A 19233-nucleotide genomic window follows, 5' to 3' on the forward strand; every position below is an offset into this window, starting at 1 on the left:
CTTTATTCTACTGTAGTGTTCTCAGTTGTGCGACAGAACATGTACCCATATACTTAGAACAATTCCCCTGTGTCATCTATAACACCTTTCACAAATCACTACCTATGGAGCAGTTCCACACTTTACAATTGATGACATCACACGTTTGAGTTTTAGCCCACTAGTTTTGGGATTTAGGAGAGAGTTGTTCATGGTCACTCACATTCTGGCACTGACTCAGACCGTAAGAATAACATCGATGCATTTTGAAAATGGTCGTAGTTCTCCTTTAAAAAACCTCTCGGGGCTTGAACCAGCAACCTTTTTGTGCATTGGGTGGCTCACTGGCCACCGGAGGATTTGACACGTGATGGCCACCTGTGCCCACCAGGGGGAGCCACACACCGTGCTTCGTACTTCATTCGGTCTGCGAAATGAAAAGTGATGGAGTACCATATAGTTGCTCATGTGGGCCAGTTAAGTGCAAATTATAGGTACTTATACTTGAGTATTTCCATTTTAGGCAACTTTATACTTCTGCTCAAGTGACTGTTTCCAGGAAAAAAATCTGTCTCGTCAATGCTTTTAGCTGAAATAGCAAGCTGTGTCACGTGACCTCTTTCCACCAACCAGAGCCTCACAATAAACTATTTGGCCACACACACCAGGAAGTAAACAGCACCTTGACATGCCATTAGAACTTATTGTACATATCACGGCCACTTAGCGTTTTTATTAGCGTCTAAGTTTCCTCATATCACTTAGGTGGTTTTCGCGCGCATGTGTCGTTGATGTAATTAAAATTTAGCGGACAAAAGTGTCTATTCTTCAATGGCCAGTTCTTTTCCAAGTGTACACGAGCTCGTCGCGTGTGCTCGGCTTTTGTATGGCCAGGTGTTCGGCGAAGAGGCTCCTCAGACGGCGGTGTGTGCCCCCGGAAGAGTCAACCTGATAGGGGAGCACACCGACTACAACCAGGGATTTGTGCTTCCGATGGTAACATCACGACTGTTGAACAGCTCACCGGTGTGACTTGGGTGAAAGGGATACACCGTTGTTTGACTGTCACGCCAAATCTCGTCAGAAATTCTGGCAATTTAATGTTTTATGTGGTGCCTGTTGGTGCACGTGTTATAGCAGCTCACGGACTGTTCTGCTCTGTAATAGTGTGTTACAACAGCGGTGCAGTTCAGAATATAGCCCAGGTTAATAGGGTAACAATTCATCATAGATATAACCATGGGAATTGATTAATTACCAGCTGGAATTAAGAAAAAAAATAGATATATAAAATTATTTCCTGATATTATATGTTTGAAAATGCGAATGAGGCATTATCTTATTAAATACATTTCCAGGACAGAAATCCGAACATTGGATAAAGCCAGGTTCAAAATTCTTGTTTCATTTTGTTGAAATATTAGTTTCAAAGGTTTTTACAGAAGTGGTTTCCTATATATCTTAATTTTTCCTTCCATAAATCAGAAGACATTGTCAATAGCCATACAAACTCCATTTCTGCTTTTAGTGATATAATGTTGTATAAATTAGTCTCTGAATGATATGTGAACAAACTCCTCTGTAGAAACCTTCAGAATAGAGAGAGGAATGAAAGTGTAATGTTTGGTGTATGTAAGAGCTACTGAAGTGGAGATTTCTGGATCAGAGTCTGAGAAAAAAACTCATTTCGAGAAAATGGCCTTTCCAATCATTTTTAGGACACTACAGGTGAATAGGGTAAAACAACAAATGGATACAACCATACAACTTCCCCAGTTGATTACTGACATTAATACAACATTTTTTATTTTTTTTATATTACAAGTTCTCTGAAATGTTTTGTTTAATATGCAAATTGTGCATTTATGTAATGCTCGTCGTAACAGAAGAGCAGAACCTCAGGACTGGAAAATGGACTATAGTTCCACATATCCGTGATAAGCAGGAAACGTAATACTTCCTGGTTTTATTTTTAGGTTAGTTCCCCTGTGACACAGAGGAAAAGATAACCACTCAGCTGCGTTGTGTTTGTTTGGGTTTGGTGAGCCAGGCGCTGCCCCTGGTGACTGTGGTGGTTGGGAGTCAAACCTCTGGCCCCGATGTCACCGTGGTAACGGCAACCGAGGATGCTGACGAGCCTCGGAGGGTGGACTTCAGCCTGCCCGGTGACGGATCACCGCTTCCTCCGGGGTTACCCCGCTGGGCGAACTATGTGAAGGGTGTTATCCAGCATTACCGGGGTAAACAAAGCAACGAGTGTATTGACTGCTATAATGACATCACACTTAATGAAAAATAGATATTACTACTAATAGTACTACAGGAGTTTATTTTCCAGTGTTTACCCCTTCCAGTGAATGTAGTCCTGTCAAAGTGAATGAGAACAGATCTGCAGCATATCTCACATGTTGACCTGCTTTGGTCGGACACCGCAGTATATTTATTTCGTGTGTTCTGTCTCCCCTGTCTGTCTGCTGTGCTTCAGCTCCTCCTGTCCCAGGTTTCAGGGCGGTGATAGCCAGCAGTGTCCCCCTGGGAGGGGGTCTGTCCAGCTCTGCCTCTCTGGAGGTGGCTTGCTACACATTCCTGCAGCAACTCAAGCCAGGTCAGAATCTGAGTTCGGTCGGACCAGCGTGACTCTGATGTTCAGGTAGTGCAGACAGGAAGGAATCTGTCATTATATTAGAGATGGATGAAGTGATTTTTCAAGGAATGGCCAATATTGGATTGACGCATCAGCAAACTGATGAGTTGGTGTTAACATGAACTGATATTACAGCCTGAAGTTCTGCCGAGGCTAAAATTCTTTAAAATTTTTGTTTACTTAAAGACTGTATGTAAGAAGTGGAGGCGGTCACCATCACGTCACCCGTTGGTTTTTGAAGCCTTGACTTTCAGCATTTTTGCCGTCAACCTCTTGGTTTATGGCCGACGCCATCTTGGTTGACACGAGAGGGTGGAGATAAGTACAACTGAATGCTGAATGTAAAACTGTTACAGTTAACTTTTACAATACAACTTCCAGACCAGACAACGCTGTGGTAGCGACCTGTCAATCACAAGGTAGCCCCGCCCTAAAGCATAATCTGCTTTATGGTGTATTTGACTCTAAATGGACCATAATTTACTAAATGAACATCATGCTGTATTGAAGAAGACTTGAAACTAGAGATTGAGACCATAAACTCATGTTTACAATGTTTACTGAGGTAATAAATCAAGAGAGAAGTAGAGTCATTTTCTCATAGACTTCTATACAATCTGACTTCTTTTTGCAACCAGAGGAGTCGCCGCCTGATGGCCAGTAGAGAGACTGCAGGTTTAAGGCACCTCTGCATGGGCTTCACTTTCTAGAACCGGAGGTGGCCGTCTGTATTTACTCTACATGTTTTTTCATCTTTCAGATGAAGGAGACAAGGTATCCACAGCGGTGGCCTGCCAGAAGGCAGAACACACTCATGCCGGTGTGCCCTGTGGCATTATGGATCAGTTTGTGTCTGTTCTGGGCAGGGAGGGCCATGCTCTGCTCATTGACTGCAGGTAGTGTACACATCCAATGAGAGCAGGTTAATCCAAAGGTTTTTGAGTAACATTCTTCTTTGTTACAATTGGCATGTTTGTGGCAAAACGCTTTCAAAGGTGGAGGGATATTTTTACGTCCACCATTTTCAATAATGTACTTGTCTGTGGTTGGACTCAGGTCGCTGGAGGCCACCCCAGTCCCTCTGGCAGATCCAGACTTGGTCATTCTCATCACTAACTCCAATGTGAAGCACTCTCTGACCGGCAGCGAGTACCCCATGAGACGCAGACGGTGTGAGGAGGCTGCCTCCATCCTGGGAAAGGACAGTCTCAGAGATGCCACTATTAAGGACCTAGAGGGTGTGAAATATATTTATTTTTTATCATCCTGTCCCTTTCTGTCCTATTTTATCACACCCTATCTTTCTCTGTTGTGGACTAGCTCACTATCCTAATTCCTGCCGTGTCCTCCTCCCATTAATATCAATATATCAATGCTGCATATTTTGATAAAGGAAATTCATTTTAACTAACGTCCAATGCTCTTGAAGCTCATTGAAGCCCGACGTAGCGTGTGAATTCCAGACGTGTCCCTATCATTTCAGAGGCAAGGGACAGACTGGATGACGTAACCTATCGAAGAGCTCGTCACGTGATTGAGGAGATAGAAAGAACTGTCCAAGCTGCCGAAGCCCTGAAGAGAGGAGCCTACAAAGAGTTTGGCAAGCTTATGGTGGAGAGCCACAACTCCCTCAGGTAAAAGTTAAAGCAGCTGCATCGCGCCCGTAGAACCTTAGAGTCACGGTTTAGGACATAATGTGGGAGAGGTGTGTGTGTTCACCGGGTGTCCCTGTGTCAGAGACCTGTACGAGGTGAGCTGCAGGGAGCTGGATGAGCTGGTGTCCGCAGCCATGGAGGTGCAGGGGGTGTTTGGCAGCCGGATGACCGGCGGAGGATTCGGCGGATGCACCGTGACTTTGCTGCAGGCGCACGCCATCGACCAGACTATACTCCACATACAGGTTAAAACACACACTCCTTCATATACTGTGTACTGTAGAGACCATATGTACTGTATGTGAGTTATTAGGATTATCATCAACAAATAAGTGTTTTGTTTTTAATGTTTTTAAAAAAAATACTTGTATTGAAAGCTAGTAGATGCACATAGATAAGCTATTAGGCCAAAATTTGCGTTTAAAGGTGCAATGTGAAAGATGTGGCCAGAATTTAAATTTAAAGCCTTCTAACTAAAATAATCAACAGAATGTTAGTGTTGATGTCATGTCAAAGACGTGTTGCAGAGATATCTGAAATGAGCATGCTAACCAGCTAGCCCCGACCCGTCCTGTCTTGTAGTACCACTTGTACCTCCAGAGGGCGACAGTGAGTCACTGTAGCGTCCAGTCTTTCCCTCTGTCCAACATGAGAGGACCAATAAGTAGAGCTGCCCACAGGGCTTGTTGAAGGTACAAGGCCATCACAGTAAGCCTGCCCATAAGCATGCTCTTCTTTATGGTATATTTGACTCTAAATGGACCATCATTTACTAAATGAACATCATGCTGTATTGAAGAAGACTTGAAACTAGAGATTGAGACCATAAACTCATGTTTACAATGTTTACTGAGGTAATAAATCAAGAGAGAAGTAGAGTCATTTTCTCATAGACGTCTATACAATCTGACTTCTTTTTACAACCAGAGGAGTCGGCCCCTGCTGGTCAGTAGAGAGAATGCACGTTTTAGGACACTTCCGCATCGGCTTCACTCTGCAGAACTGGAGGTTGCCGCCTGATTAAATCAGTGATTCCTCATTTTCCATTCGTCTGCCTTTCACATTGTTGTTTAGTTTTTATTTTAAATGGTTACTTTTGGTTTAGTTTTAGTCCTGCTTCGTTGAGAAAAACAGGTTGTCAATAAATAATTTCCGTCAGAATTTTGGTTGTCTGAATTTAACACTGGGTCAGACTGTAAAAGCACATGTGATCCATGGAAGTGTTAGATCTGTTAGATCTTGTCCTCTCATCCATCTCAGATGTTTCAAAATGATTGTGTTTCTCTGTTATGACCCAAAATATTACACTCGATTCCCAACTTTAAGTTGAGCATGGGCATTTTGTTGTGGATGCATATTTACACACCAGGCGACATGCTGCTGTGTTTCTTTCTCTTCACTCTATTGCTTTCAGTTGAAGTTCTTTTTGATATCATTTACTTTTGAAGATCACATTTGTAGCGAGTAATGGACTTGTATATATTCAGCTGACTTCTTCTCATCCTGCAACATAGGAGGTGCAACTAAGTCAGTTGTAGTTGGGAAATTAAACCTTTTCTGTTTTCACGATTCTGTTTTCTGTAAAAAGCTTTGCATTCCGAACGGCATTTGAAATGAAAAGTGTCAGACGACATTTGTTCACAGGGGATAAAAAGCACATTCAATGTTCTGTCTGTCACTTTAAGGGGCGCATTTCACACAAATTGCCCCAGTCCCTCGTGTCTTGCTCAGACAGCTCCTGTGTGTGTGTGTGTGTGTGTGTGTGTGTGTGTGTGTGTGTGTGTGTGTGTGTGTGTGAGAGAGAGAGAGAGAGAGATCAGGGGGTATGAGCTGAGAATAAGAGCGAGCTTCGTGGAGCCACAAGTGTCCAGTTATCAGCATGCTGGTCTGGTCACAGTGGTCCTGCTGCTTTTCTGTTTTTAACACAGTCAGACTTTGGGCCTGCTGTTAGTGGACACCACTCAGAATCAACAAAGATGCACATTTAACCACAGAAAATCACAGGAGCTTATAAGGATGACACGTTTGCTTGGCACAAATGAGAAGGAAAAGAGCAGCAGCCTTCTTTTTTTTTTTTTTTTTGAAACTCCTGATTCATAAATCTTCAGTTTTGGAAGCGGACTTGGCAGATTTCCTCGCATCTTTTCTAACTTGGCCGTATCCTGGCTACTAGCTGTCAAAGGAAACAAGTCTTTCTTGGAAACAAAAGAAGCACTTGGAACATCCACATCCCCTCGGTCCTCAGCATTCCTGACCTCGTCCTCCCAATAACAACATCAGAGAGGGCTTCGCGATCGCCTTGCCTCCAAGATGCCCAACCTCAACTCACCGGACAACAGCAACAGGAACTCTCTCCAGGACCCGGTGTCGCTGAACGTTGGTGGGGAAATCTACACCACCACCCTGGGCACTCTGACAGGCTGCCGCGACTCTATGCTCGGCGCGATGTTCACCGGACAAATCCCCGTGCTGAGAGATAACGGAGGGAACGTCTTCATAGACCGAGACGGTAAAGTGTTCCGGTACATTCTGAACTACCTGCGCTCCAGCTCCCTGGATCTGCCGGAGGGCTTCTCAGAGCTGGCACTGCTGCGGAGGGAGGCGGATTTCTTTCAAATACGGCCCCTGCTGGAGGAGATTTGCCGCTACGAGGCGTCAGTGCCTCTCAGCCTTAGAGGAGGGCCCCTAGGAGCCATGATTGTGCTGAATGTTGATTCCAAGGTATGCCTTTTTTTTTAAGTTAGAGCAATATTTTCTCTACATTGAATCAAATCAATGGGCTTCATGCATTGTAAAATTCTTCCCTTTACAAATTTTTGTGTATAAATCTTTCCCTAAAACAGGATGGACTATCGATTTTACAAGTCCAGTTAAGAGTTTGGTGAATGTGACTTTGAACACTTGTACCAGCAAACCTCAGATAAAAAAAGATTTTGGATAAGGTAAAAGAAAATGTTCTTGCATGAGGCGCATTGTTTGAGTTTTAATTCATATTAGATATTGACCTAAATACCTTAATGGGTTTCTAAATGTAATTTCCAGAGAAGTCCAGAGAAGTTCCAGAGAATAAAAAGTTCATTCACATAGAGGTGATGAGACCCTCTTATAACCCTCACTGCTAACAGTCAGTTTGAGATCTGGAGGCTCAGAAGTAAGCTAAATGGACAGTACCGACTCCTGAGATTGTTTTTGAGAGTCAGATGTGGTTTTGGTCTCGTGAGACAGGGGAGAACTTAAAGGAATAGTTTGACATTTTTCAGAAACAACACCTATTTGTCTTCTTGTTGAGAGTTTGATGAAAAGATTGACACTCTCTGTGTATCGGTACGCTAAATATAAAGCTGCAGCCAGCTGTCGACTAATTTAGCTTAGCATAAAGACAAGAAGCGGGGGATGAAACGGCTAGCCTGGCTGAGAGAAAGAATGTGGTAATTAGCGAGGTTTTAACAAAGTTTACTTTAGGACAGAGCCTGGCTAGCTGTTTTCAGTCTTTGTGCTAAGCTAAATTAGCTTCATATTAGGCGTACCGACACAATGTTCCTCGAACTCTTGGTAAGAAAGTAAATGGGCACGTTTCTCAAAATGTCAAACTTTTCCCTTTTGACCTGAATTTCAATTGGGCTCAACAGAACGTTTTAAGAATGTTTTAGATATGACTCGCCTTGGGTAACCTTTGTGAGAGCCAGTTTGTGTTTACCATATATACAGTATGTGAGTAGAGGATGTGTGTTTGCACATTCAGAGACATGGACGGACCGGTTCTTTTGTTTGTGTGCACTCTGGAGGATGTGTAGTCAGCACAGTCTGCCCTCTCATTCCAGGTCCGCGTTCTGCACTTCAACCTGCGCCATGGGCCAGAAAACTATGAGCTCCGTACATGCTCCGTGCGAGCCTTCACAGTGGACCTCTTTTGTACCTGGAGGGCCTTCCTGGCCCTCCTCTGTGAGCGCTTCTCCTACAGAACACCCCAGGGCCTCGCTAGCCCCTGTCCGTGCAACCCGACGCAGAACAGGCTGAAACTGGAGTGGGTGCCGAGGCCCGACGAACTGCCGCGGGATCAGTACGACAAGCAGCGCTACCGGGGGCTGACCGTCTCGTACCCGGAGCTGGTGCAGTCGGACGACATCATGAACATGCACCACAACCCGAGCGATATCGTGGACATGCAGGGGTTTGTGGAGGAGCTGCTGAAGGTGTCTTTGGCTGAAGGCTTCAAGGTTGATCTGGTGACTCCCGACCCGGCAGAAATACTTAACTGCACCTCACTCCGGCTTGTCAAGTCCTGAGCTCTGGGCAAAGAACTTAAACTAAAAGCACCAGAACATGCCAAGTTCTGAACAATTATTCTCTGTGGTCACAACTCAACCAGCTATCAAGTTAGTTAAGAGTTGGAGCTAACCTTTTTAATCAAAGGGATACAGATTATGACTAGGAGGTCACTGAAAATTATTTTTTTTGTCTGTGGTCTCCGTGTTTGTTCTCCTGTCATATGGTTTACTGAAATAGTAAATAATAGGCTGTGTTAAAGGCAGAATGATTCTGTCTGTATCTGTAGAGACCCTGCCCTCTGCCTTTATTTTCTTATTTTGCTGTGTTCTGGACATTTCTGGCCGTCAACCTGCTATAATAACGTAGCGTCGGGGGGCCAGATCCGAAGCATGTGTCCAAGAGAAAGATGGCAGCCACAGTGCCACAAAAAATGCAAATATAAAGAGGTGAAACGCCAAGCGGACAAAGCCATGGGTGTGTAAAGAAAACTGGATGCAGCGTTGGAGACGGGGCCCCGTTCATTCCTATGAAAGTTTCTCAGTGGTGCATGAAACCTCAATGGCTCGACTGCTGTGTATAAATTTACCTGGATCTTCTGCATCTTTGGGTGCGCTAGCATTTCCTTTAACCCCTCCTCTCAGCTGCTTGGTCTCTGCTCTCTCACATGAACGGCAGTTCATTGTGCTAACGGATATAACAGGCTATTAGTGCACTTTGTAACTTTTAGGACCCAATGATTTAAATCAGGGCTATTCAAGTGTTCATACCGGGGAGTGGATATACCTTAAAAAAAAAGTGATTATCCGCTGACGTCTCTTTTGCTATAGAAGTCTATGGGGAAAACGTCCTTCTGGGTCTAATTTCACCACGTGAAGAACTCGGACGTTGTAATGCCACCGTTCAGCCACTACGAAAATTGTACTCACTTCTGCTTCCCATGCAGCCCTGTAGATTCACCAGTAATACCTTTCATGAGTTTCTTCATTTATTACATTATGATCTATGGATAATTCTGTTCTCAAACTATTTCTCTCCAAACACAATGACTTCCTGGATTCCTGTCGTCGCCATGAGGTTGCCAAGCAACCAGCGGACAATTCAGTCACTGTGACTAGCCGATGGCCAAGAAATTTGAAGTTTAAGCCAGGCTGGCTGTTTCCAGTCTTTATGCTAAGCTTAGATAATTACTTCCGTACTGTAGCTCCAGTCAATGCACGGATATGAGAGTGTCGTCTAACAAACACAGGACTTTCACCCAGGAGACTGGTGTCTGTGTCCCCTGTGAAACCAATAGTCAATGTTGTGGTGGGTAAAATTACATAAGGTAACAGACATACTACTTTTAACCCAAACCATAATCTTCTGTTTCCTAAACCTAAAGAAGTAGTTTTGTTGCCTACAAAGAAGTAGTGTTGTTACCTAAACCTAACATTGTTTCGCTAGCGCTGGCATGTAATTCTATGACATTCCGAGCCTCCACGACGTAATGAGCCATTAAGAAGATGTTTGACCTATTTCTGTGAGATCACATTGCCTTTTAGACTTAGAAATTCCGCCTTAGACCTAAAACATACAACATATGTCAGAGTTACATTTACTTCCTATTTTACTGACATAGTTTGGATTTTGAAAGTCAAGTTTTTTTGCTGTGTTTTCTACATAGTTGACATTAATGATAAGATGATATTTTGTTAGACTTGACTAATAATATATTTTTCCAACAAAAAAAAACACCAATGCTCCACATTAGAATTAGCTTATTGACATTATTTCATGATAAATTAAAGTCTGAGTTATGAACTCGGTGTGTAACTCTGGAGGAGGAGAAGATGCGTATTGGCTGAAGAGGAAAGGCGTCTCGCTGCGATAAACAAACCCAGTGGTTCTTTCTTCTGGCTCCCTCTTTGAACTTTATTCCTCTGACTGTGAGGAGCATGAAGTGGCTCTGCAGCCGCTCTAGATGGACAGTCTGGTTCCATCATGCTTATTCACATTCTGCGCAAGGAACATCAGTATGCTCACGTACAGCTGTAATGCTTAGCGCTCAGATTTAGGTATTTGTTTCAGATGTATTGTTGGTTGAAGGTTACTATGGATTAAGTACTCATGTGTGTGTTTGTATGTTTGTCATTTTTTCCTTAACAGGAGCGATACAGTGGAACCCCAACTTTCTATGTCACAACTCCTTCAGAGGGAGCTCGGGCTCTCAGTCTGCCCTGACCGTTGTCGACGCATCTCTGCTGTATAACCGATTCATTCCTCTTTATGGGCGTTTCTTTTTCCTTTCAATCTTTCACTGTTAAAATGAAACTAATGCTGTTATGCACACGAGCTGATTGAGATGTTAATGTGCCTTCGCAGTAAAACATTGTTTTACCTGTTCTGTAGCAAACAGCAGACAGACACAGTTAGAGATTAGCTGGTGGAACATTTAGTAGCTGAAGAGACAGAATTATTTTTCCTCAGGAGTTGGTGGAGAACAAAAACGGAGCTAAAAGGAGACTGAATATTGTTCTAACATCCATCAGGTGGACACAAACCTGTTAATGTGTGCTGGATGTGTAAGTAAGAGATCGTATGTGGACACATTAGCTATAATAACTTTGTACGGCAATAAAATATAAGGGCTTTGTGTCGACTTCCTCCGAATAGTGGCCAAGAATGACTCGGCTTTAAAGGCCCTGCACACTCACACAGGTGTTTTTAATTATTCTGGCTAATTAGACTTCTGCTCATCTGCTTGATAATGGGCAGATATATGATGAGAATTGCAATATGACAGTTGATTTATTATTATTTTAATAAAACTGATACTGCAGCTCATACTGAAGGTGTTAGTTGGGGTCAGCTAGATGTGAACCAAACACGGCCTGGACTCGCCTACAGTCATTCTTAAGAAAAAGACTAATCAGGCAGATTAAGTGCAAACATCTTTGGGCTGAGCCGTAGGTACGCAGGGGCTTTAAATAATATGCCAGTTTATATTAATAAAGCTGTTTTCAGATTTTAAAAAAAGAACTGTTGTGCTTTTGTTTTAAAGGTTATACCAGAAGTCTTATCTTATTCTCAACCTGCCCCTATTTGAAATGAAATGATCAAAATATTCTGTAATTTAATGTGGGAATTAACAGGATTTAAAATCATACTTTTCCTTTGGTACCTTGATTTTAAATAAATAAATAAAAGTTCCTGTCTTGTTTTAATGTTCTGCTGGAAGGAAGCTCTGCAGAAGCTGAGGTGTCTGTATGTTTTCATAAACTTTCCTTTTGAGCGAAAGGAAAGATCAGATCAAATTATAGGCTTTTTCAATGGGATTTTTTAAAAATCCAAAAGCATTCTTGTCCATAGTTTGTTTCCACTCATTGTCTGCGTTGTGACAGATTTACCCATAGTGGAATGTTCTCTTGTGAATATGGGTTTCAGATGTTATTGTAGTGTAATAACTTTGTTTACGTGTAAATATAGCGAATGTTTATAAGCAACTGTTGCCTGTTGTTGCTTGCTTGAGTTTTGGTTAGACAACCCATCAAAGTGATAACTCAAATATCTCTCTTCTGCATTTTAGTTAGTGTATGGCAATTGTGTCTGCAGAACAATTGTTGCTTAAAATGTAATTTATAATCAGAAAATGGTAAGAATTTGCCAATATAAAGAAAAACATCTACAAACATTTTCTGTCCATATTCTAAATTCAGTGTCTCCGTTATAATTAAAAAATGTAAACACCTCATAATTTTAACAAACATCGAACAACCATTTCCCAGTAGTGGGATTATCATTTTCCCAATAATTGTTGTCTTGACTTATCCAAACAGAATACCCATTTTGCTACGAATATAAAGAGTATCCTGTTTCAAGAGAGATGATGAAAGAAGCCCTTCGTGAAGAAGTCATAGGAAAAACTGCACTGACCTATGAAATGTTTTAGAACAGAAGCGAACGCGGAAGTGGGCCGGGATGGGCGGGTTTTGATCTCTTGGTATGAGTTTAACGAGGTGCACTTGAATGCATCACAAGGGAGGAGTTAGCAAAACAGTGAAGTTTAGCCTAGCAGGAAACACCGAGGTTACCACAGTGGAAAAAGAAGGAGCACCAGTCCACGTTTTAGTTTTAACTGGGGCTCAGTCGTGATATTTCCTCGGCAAATACACTGTCGCTTGGATTCTGGGAGTAACATTACTCGCTTACGGTCTGGTCACATTGTTTCCCGACTTTGAGGATAGAGCTTTAGCCAACTAAATCACCCGACACTGGACGGGGGTGGACTCTTCTCCAGCGGCTGTGAACTGTAGACATCCTCTGAGCAACGGCTGCTTTGAATCAGGTGGGTTGGGAGCTCGTGCCAACAGGTGTTTGCTTGAGTGTCAGGAGGCTAACAATGTAACTAACGTCACCGTGTTCATCATAGCCACCAGTTTGACGTCCAGCGCCTGAATGGCTCCAACTCGAGCTAACTAAAGTTGCTAGGTTAGCCAGACATCACTCTCCCTATTGCTAGCTGGCTAACAACTAATATTCCACCCAGAAATCAAAGTGCTAGCGCCATATGTAATGACAAGCGAATTAGCACATGTCGCAGACGTAGAGTTTGCTGCATTGCTCACAAGATACATTCTTATATTACATGTTAAACTTTAAGGAATTGGGTTAAGTTAACGTTGCCTAACGTTACTATCTCACACGTATTCCAATGGAAACAGACATAGGTGTACGGTCATAAAAAACCCTGAAAATTCATGTTTGCTTGGTGTACTTCTTCCATGCCGAACGTACCATAGTGACTGAATGACGTGAAAATCTCGTCAGTCATTTTCTCCGGAAAAGAGGGTCTGGCTATAACGACACCCACATTTAATCGGCGTTTTTCTTGTGTAAAGATTGGTAAGGATGCGTTTTTATCCAATCTCGTATTGTGGTTTGCCAACCATCGCCTAGCTTGTTGTTAACTAAACTTAAACTTAAACCATGCGTCATGGGGGAACTTACTACTAGCTTAAGTGGGCGTTAGCAAACACCTGTGCAGAAACTATAGCAACTTGAAGCCGTTGATTTGGCAAGGACGTATCTCCGGTAACGTCACAGAAAATGATCAAGAAATGTATCGGTAAACTATGTTGCCAGTGGTACCGAAGAAACCGTGGCATTTCCTGCTGACCTCACTGTGCAGACAGGTGAGTAGTAGCTGGGAGACGGAGGTTGCGTAATGACGGAAACGTAGAACCTCAGCAAGGCGTGTCTCCTCAGCAGGTATGTTAGTGAGCGCCCTTTGAGTCAACGGTCTGGTTTCAAGCATGAGTAATCGGTGCGTTTGAGGAGGGGGTGTGTGAGCGAGAAGCGTTTCACCGGTTTGACTAGTGTCTGGGCAATTCACAACACCACAACATGTAGAATACAAATACTAACACAGCCCCTACTCTACTTTGTCCAATCAGCCAGAGCTAACTCTTAATTAGCTCATTTGTTGTACTAAACTGTGATGCGTTTGGGTCCTCATGTGTCAACTGCACGCTCATCCAGTGGACTGTATACATGTAACTAAAGTCCTCCCGTCTCTTTAAAGCCCAGTATCATCGGCTGGTTAACTTTGACAGACATAAAGTTGCATAGACTGAGTCCCACAATCTGGACAGGATACTGCTTGAAGGACAAAGGCTGTGTCCTTGCAACTCCACCTGCATGAGCTAGCCCAAACAAACAGCCTTTGTTCTCAGTAGCTATTACACCTGCATGGTAAAGTCCACCTGTAGCTATTATGCAGGCAAAATAAATGGCCGCTCCCAAATCAGTGTGTTTTAGAGGAGTTGGCTTGAGCAAAAGCAGGAGGGTATTTTTAATTTTTTTATGTCTCTCTTCAGTTGCACGAATGATGTGAATATACATGCCAGAAACCTTTAGAACAGGAAGTTAAATGATCTAACCTCACAGCGGTGAGAATGCTGTCAGAGAGGCTTACCTTGCTTGTAAACTTCAAACGGAGCGCTCGGCTCGAGACGGTCACGCTGTGTTTGGTGCTGTTAACTGTTAACCTGATTCCTGTTTTCACCTCTCCCAATGTGCAACACAATATCTGGCAGGAAAAGAAGCTTTTTTTTTTTTTTTCTCTCTCTTGCTAATGGGATTGCACAGGAAGTAAAAATGCTGCAGAATGTTCCCCTCGCTCATTCTCTTTACAGCAGGTGCGCCAGGTCACAGCTCATTGTGAGAATGTAGTATGTATGCATGTTGAGTTTTAAATGACGTTAACATAATCAAAGTACATTGGCTGCATATCCAGTACCTTTCTCTTGTTTTGGCCAATGTTTTTTTCTCCACACCCCCCTATCTTGGCAATAATATTATGTTAAATACACAGAGGTAGGGCTGTATAATTGGAGGGAAATAGCTTAACAATTAAACAATTGGTCAGCAGATTCATCGCTAATGAAATTACTAATTGCAGCCTACAGGTCTGTATTTGTAGTCTTCGTGATATTATTCAAGATGTGATTGTACCAATCATTCAAACCCATGTTCTATTTATTTTTTGCCGTTTTTCTAATGTTAGTTCTAACTTGACATCACTTTCTGTTTAAACTTGATTATGGTCTTCATAAGTGGGATAATGTACAGTGAGGGGGTCATTGTTGCAAAATCAACCCCAACAGGACGAGCAGGACCCCAAAGTGAGGTGGTCTACTTACTTAAGACACAAAATATTGATTTAAAAATTGTTTCATTGATTTAAAAAGTCAATAGTCCGCTCCCTGTGTATGCTGATCAGAACTGTGTCCACAGCAGAGGTCTGTTATTCAAAGCAGCGGTGTGCTATAAAGAAACAACAGACCGTATAGTGCCGTCATTGACCAATCAGAATGGAGTATTTAACAAAGCTGCGCAATACTTAGGCCCTGTCCACATTACTCCGTTTCTCCTTGGATGCAGATTTGTCAAATAGAAACGATCTCCGTCCACACGGGAGTTTCAGCATCATTCTCGAGTTGATCTGCGTCCACACGGCAGCCTTCGAAGGCGGACAGCATGTGACCATTAACGTACACTGGGCATGCGCGTGACGGTGTAAACAGGAAGTGGATTGGTTGCTTAGTTAAAAAAAAAAAAAAATACGACAGAGTAATAAAGTAGTCTTTAATAATGAAAGGTTGTATTTGATACTTAAGATCTTCCTCTAAAATCTCCCTCTATAAACAAACAGACACAGTTCGTGGAAAGTTTTATTTTTCAGACATAGTTGCAGCGCTGCGGGTCTATCTCTCTCTCACATCAAATTTACTTTAAAATCAACACTTACACGTAAACGTTTACTAGAATATGGGTCCATAAATGTAGTCAACACACGTCTCTCACTCTATTCTGCTCTTGCTTCGTGCAGGAAAGCTTAGCAGATCGCTAACAGTAGATCCGTGAAATAAAGACCATGGAATCCATAGAAGAGTTTCAAGACTTCAGTGTGAATCTTTCTTATTTGTAAAACTGTGGAAACACAATATGAAATATGGCTTTACAAACTGTCCCTATACACATTACATGAATACAAAACAACAATCCATGATATAGCCAGCATGTAACATGTCCGCCTAGCTAGCTTCTAAGCTAATTTTAACATTACCGCCAATGGAGAAATGCTAACCGCGATTAGCATTTAATACAACACAAATGTTATACTAAACACGCGAATAGAATATATCTACGTACATCTTTTCATGCTTCATAAATACATACTTACAGACTAAGGTCTCGCAAGGCTACCAAACGGAAGAAGTAAAACGTTCGTGCAGCATGTCTTCTCATTAGAATCTAAAAACAACGAGCTGCTCCATAGGGCTGATGACGGTCACGCCGCTCGCTAATCACTCCAATAACAGCTGCTTCCTCCACAGAAATGCAGACTTTTACTGCACAACAGCTGCTAGCTGCTGCTAGCTGTTGTGCTAGCAGCAACATCATGTAGCTGTTGTGCTAGCAGCAACGCTTGCAATTAGTTATCCATGTTGAAATGAATCGCTGGTAGCCCAGTTTGTTTTTCTTCCGGGTATGGGTCACGTGATAGTGAGTGTGACGAATCAGGGACAGAGACGTCATGGTTGCCAAGAACCAATCCAGTAGCGAACACGGGTGTGGGCGTAATTTTTTCTAAGTTTTCAGATTCCTCCGTTTAGGGTGCTCCAAAACTCCGGCGTAGTGTGGCCGCTCAGTGTAAACGTAGCAAATACGGAGTAAAAACGGAGTAGTGTGGACAGGGCCTTAGACACACTGTCATGGTTTCAAAGTGATCTGGCTGCATTATTTAAACAGGTGACTATCGGTCTAGCATATCTAGAGGCGGAAGACAGAAGTTGTTTAGCAGCAAATTCCTTTTTCGACATTCAAAATGTGATAAATACTCACAAGAACTGCTAAATATTACCTCATGTTTTAACACTTGTCTCCAAGCAAACACATTCAGTCACCCGTTAACCGGGACACCACCTGATCCGTAGCACCAGTGCTCTCTGACACCCCCCTCATCAGTCCTTATCCTGCAGAATCAGCTTTAATTGGAAGTTGTCATGTATTCAGGCCTGACATGAGGGGGAGCATCTTTTTCAAATCCTCTGTATGTTAAGTCCCTGTCATGAGTGAATTGCAGTTATCCCACTGACAGTGACAATCTGAGTGTAAACATTGTCTGTCCGCCCCCCCCTCCTGTGTCTCCCTGGCTCTGATTACAGGAAGAGGCAGTGAGTTGGTGGGAGATATGATATCCTACCAGCCACGCCCAAGGCTGACAAGATCTCCTGTCTGCTTTGTTAGGGACAGTGGAAGAAAGTGTTTCCTGTAATGTCCTTCTGCTCCGTCTTGTCAGCCGCGTTCTTCTGCCCAGCTCTCTCTCTGTCTCAGCCAAGTGTTGGCACAACACACCCGATGGTTTGCGTTTCAATCTGCTCACATGCCTCCCTCCCTCCTCTCCCACGTGGTTGCCAACCTGACACAAAATCGTGCCCGAACTCCCCGAGCACACCAGCCAATGCTGACTTGAGTGCTCACCACGACCAAGAATAACTCAGTGATGTCCAGCCCGAGATCAGAGGTGTCAGGGCCGTGCACTTCCAGTTTAATTTGGTGCCTTATCACCTGTGTGTGAGTGTGAGTTGTAACAAGACCATGTGTGTAAGCCAGTTCTCTCTAAAGCAGCTGTCAAACCAGTTTGTGTGTGTGGTTTCTTCTATAGCTGCATTTTAACACAATATGAATGGAAGTGTCTATACTTCAGTGCTATGACTTGATCAACCGTCACTCATTGAGGGGCTGATCAGCTTTGCACATTTTGTTGTTTTTTTGCAGCAAATGCCAGCACAACTGCTGATTGCAGTCCATAAGAAGAATGTTTTGGATTGCCAGGCATTTCCTGGTCATTCACTGCTCCTCCGAGGTGCTATGCCGTTGACAGACGCAGTCCATGCAGCTCTACAGGTCGAGCCTCCTCTTCTTCAGGTTGTTATTGTCGTGTCCAGGCATGTTTAGGCACCTTTTTTTTTTTTTTTTTCTCTCCGTTGACTCCCTTCTCAACATAGATGGCTCTGTTGATATGCTGGGAATTTGATGACATCACTGAACTGCGGGGAACGAAAGATAACACAATTTAACCGAAGGACATTTGGGATAGTGTGTTGGTCGGCTGAGGCGACGCATTCAAAGCAGACCGAGCTGCTGAATGTGACCCGTGTGAGAAGAGTCGATAAGCCAGTTTAATTTGCTACCAAAGGTAAATACAGTACGTCATCTCATCCTGCTGAGAGATGAGCTCACCGTAGATCAAACAACGCGATGAAAGATGCAGCGTTCGCAGTCATTCGCCGACGAGTTCATTACTCCCCTACTGCCAAGTAGAATTCCTGAGAAAATCCATATCTGACAGTAAAACTAGGCCACGTCACTGTGCAGCACTCTGCTGAAACTGGCTCATCTCTCTGAGTAGCTCACTTCTGACATGCCATTGTTCTTCTGATTAACCTGAAACTGTCAGGTACTTCACCTTATCCACAGTCAATGTAAATTAGTCAGTCAATTTCCCCCCAACAATAGGGAAACCTTGAAAAATGACATACTGTTCTGAGTATTAATACCTACTCGACCATACTTTCGGCTAGTTTTTTTTAATTTTTATTAATCCAAGATAAGTTTAGGGGGAACCTAATGAAAAATCTTTTCATTAATACGCAGCACAGTTCGTTGTGGAGCATAATGTATTGCAAAAGGCTATTTTTATGGGACAGTGTTATTCATATATTTTTTGTATTTTATTAGGTTTTCTTTTTAAAGAACACAAATAAACAAAAGGGCCACACATGTGCCAACTGGAGACAGAACACACACTTCAAAAACAAAGAAAAGTCATATCAGTCAGATAAAAATGTTCTAATAAGGATACATATGGCATTTTGAAATAAAACCCTCATTTTTTAATTTATTTTTTTATAGCAACTGATCGGGTGTGGGCCTGGTTATTACTTGAAATTTTACTATGCGAACCATTTCATTTAACAAAAGAAGCCAAACTTGTCATGTTAAAGGACCGGGGAATATATACTCCTATATGGATAGGGCTTTTATTGTGAAAGGTATGAACGGAGTGAATCTGGCCAGCGCTGCCTTTTAGCCTCTGTTGTTGATTCATAAATATAGGTACAACTGAGTTACTCAACCTCT

At 42.8% G+C, this 19233-nt stretch overlaps 2 protein-coding genes across 7 annotated transcripts in view; both read left to right on the forward strand.

Moving 5' to 3' along the window:
* The first annotated feature begins 649 nt into the window (after window positions 1-649).
* galk1 (galactokinase 1) lies at window positions 650-11735 on the forward strand. Of its 4 annotated transcripts, none has more exons than XM_076093056.1 (8): window positions 650-975; window positions 2030-2219; window positions 2465-2584; window positions 3384-3519; window positions 3680-3861; window positions 4107-4257; window positions 4361-4523; window positions 8100-11735. In XM_076093056.1, the coding sequence occupies exons 1-8, from the start codon at window positions 811-813 to the stop codon at window positions 8562-8564; spliced, it is 1572 nt and encodes a 523-aa protein (XP_075949171.1). In that variant the 5' UTR covers window positions 650-810; the 3' UTR covers window positions 8565-11735. The 4 variants fall into 4 exon arrangements, with proteins under 4 accessions (XP_075949171.1, XP_075949172.1, XP_075949173.1 ...); XM_076093057.1 differs by having other exon boundaries at window positions 10693-11735; XM_076093058.1 differs by lacking the exon at window positions 8100-11735 and adding an exon at window positions 6207-6585.
* Window positions 11736-12569: 834 nt separating this feature from the next.
* The window catches only part of llgl2 (LLGL scribble cell polarity complex component 2), a 39053-nt gene continuing 32389 nt past the window's right edge, over window positions 12570-19233 (forward strand). For all 3 annotated transcript variants that reach the window (XM_076093061.1, XM_076093062.1, XM_076093063.1), the window contains exons 1-3: window positions 12570-12871; window positions 17869-18018; window positions 18099-18289. The gene's annotated coding sequence lies outside the window, so the exon portion shown is untranslated. The remainder of the gene's footprint in view (window positions 12872-17868; window positions 18019-18098; window positions 18290-19233) is intronic.

The sequence above is a fragment of the Anarhichas minor genome, unplaced genomic scaffold (genome assembly GCF_050575085.1).
Source record: "Anarhichas minor isolate MPS153535 unplaced genomic scaffold, ASM5057508v1 ptg000017l, whole genome shotgun sequence".
Taxonomy (NCBI): domain Eukaryota; kingdom Metazoa; phylum Chordata; class Actinopteri; order Perciformes; family Anarhichadidae; genus Anarhichas; species Anarhichas minor.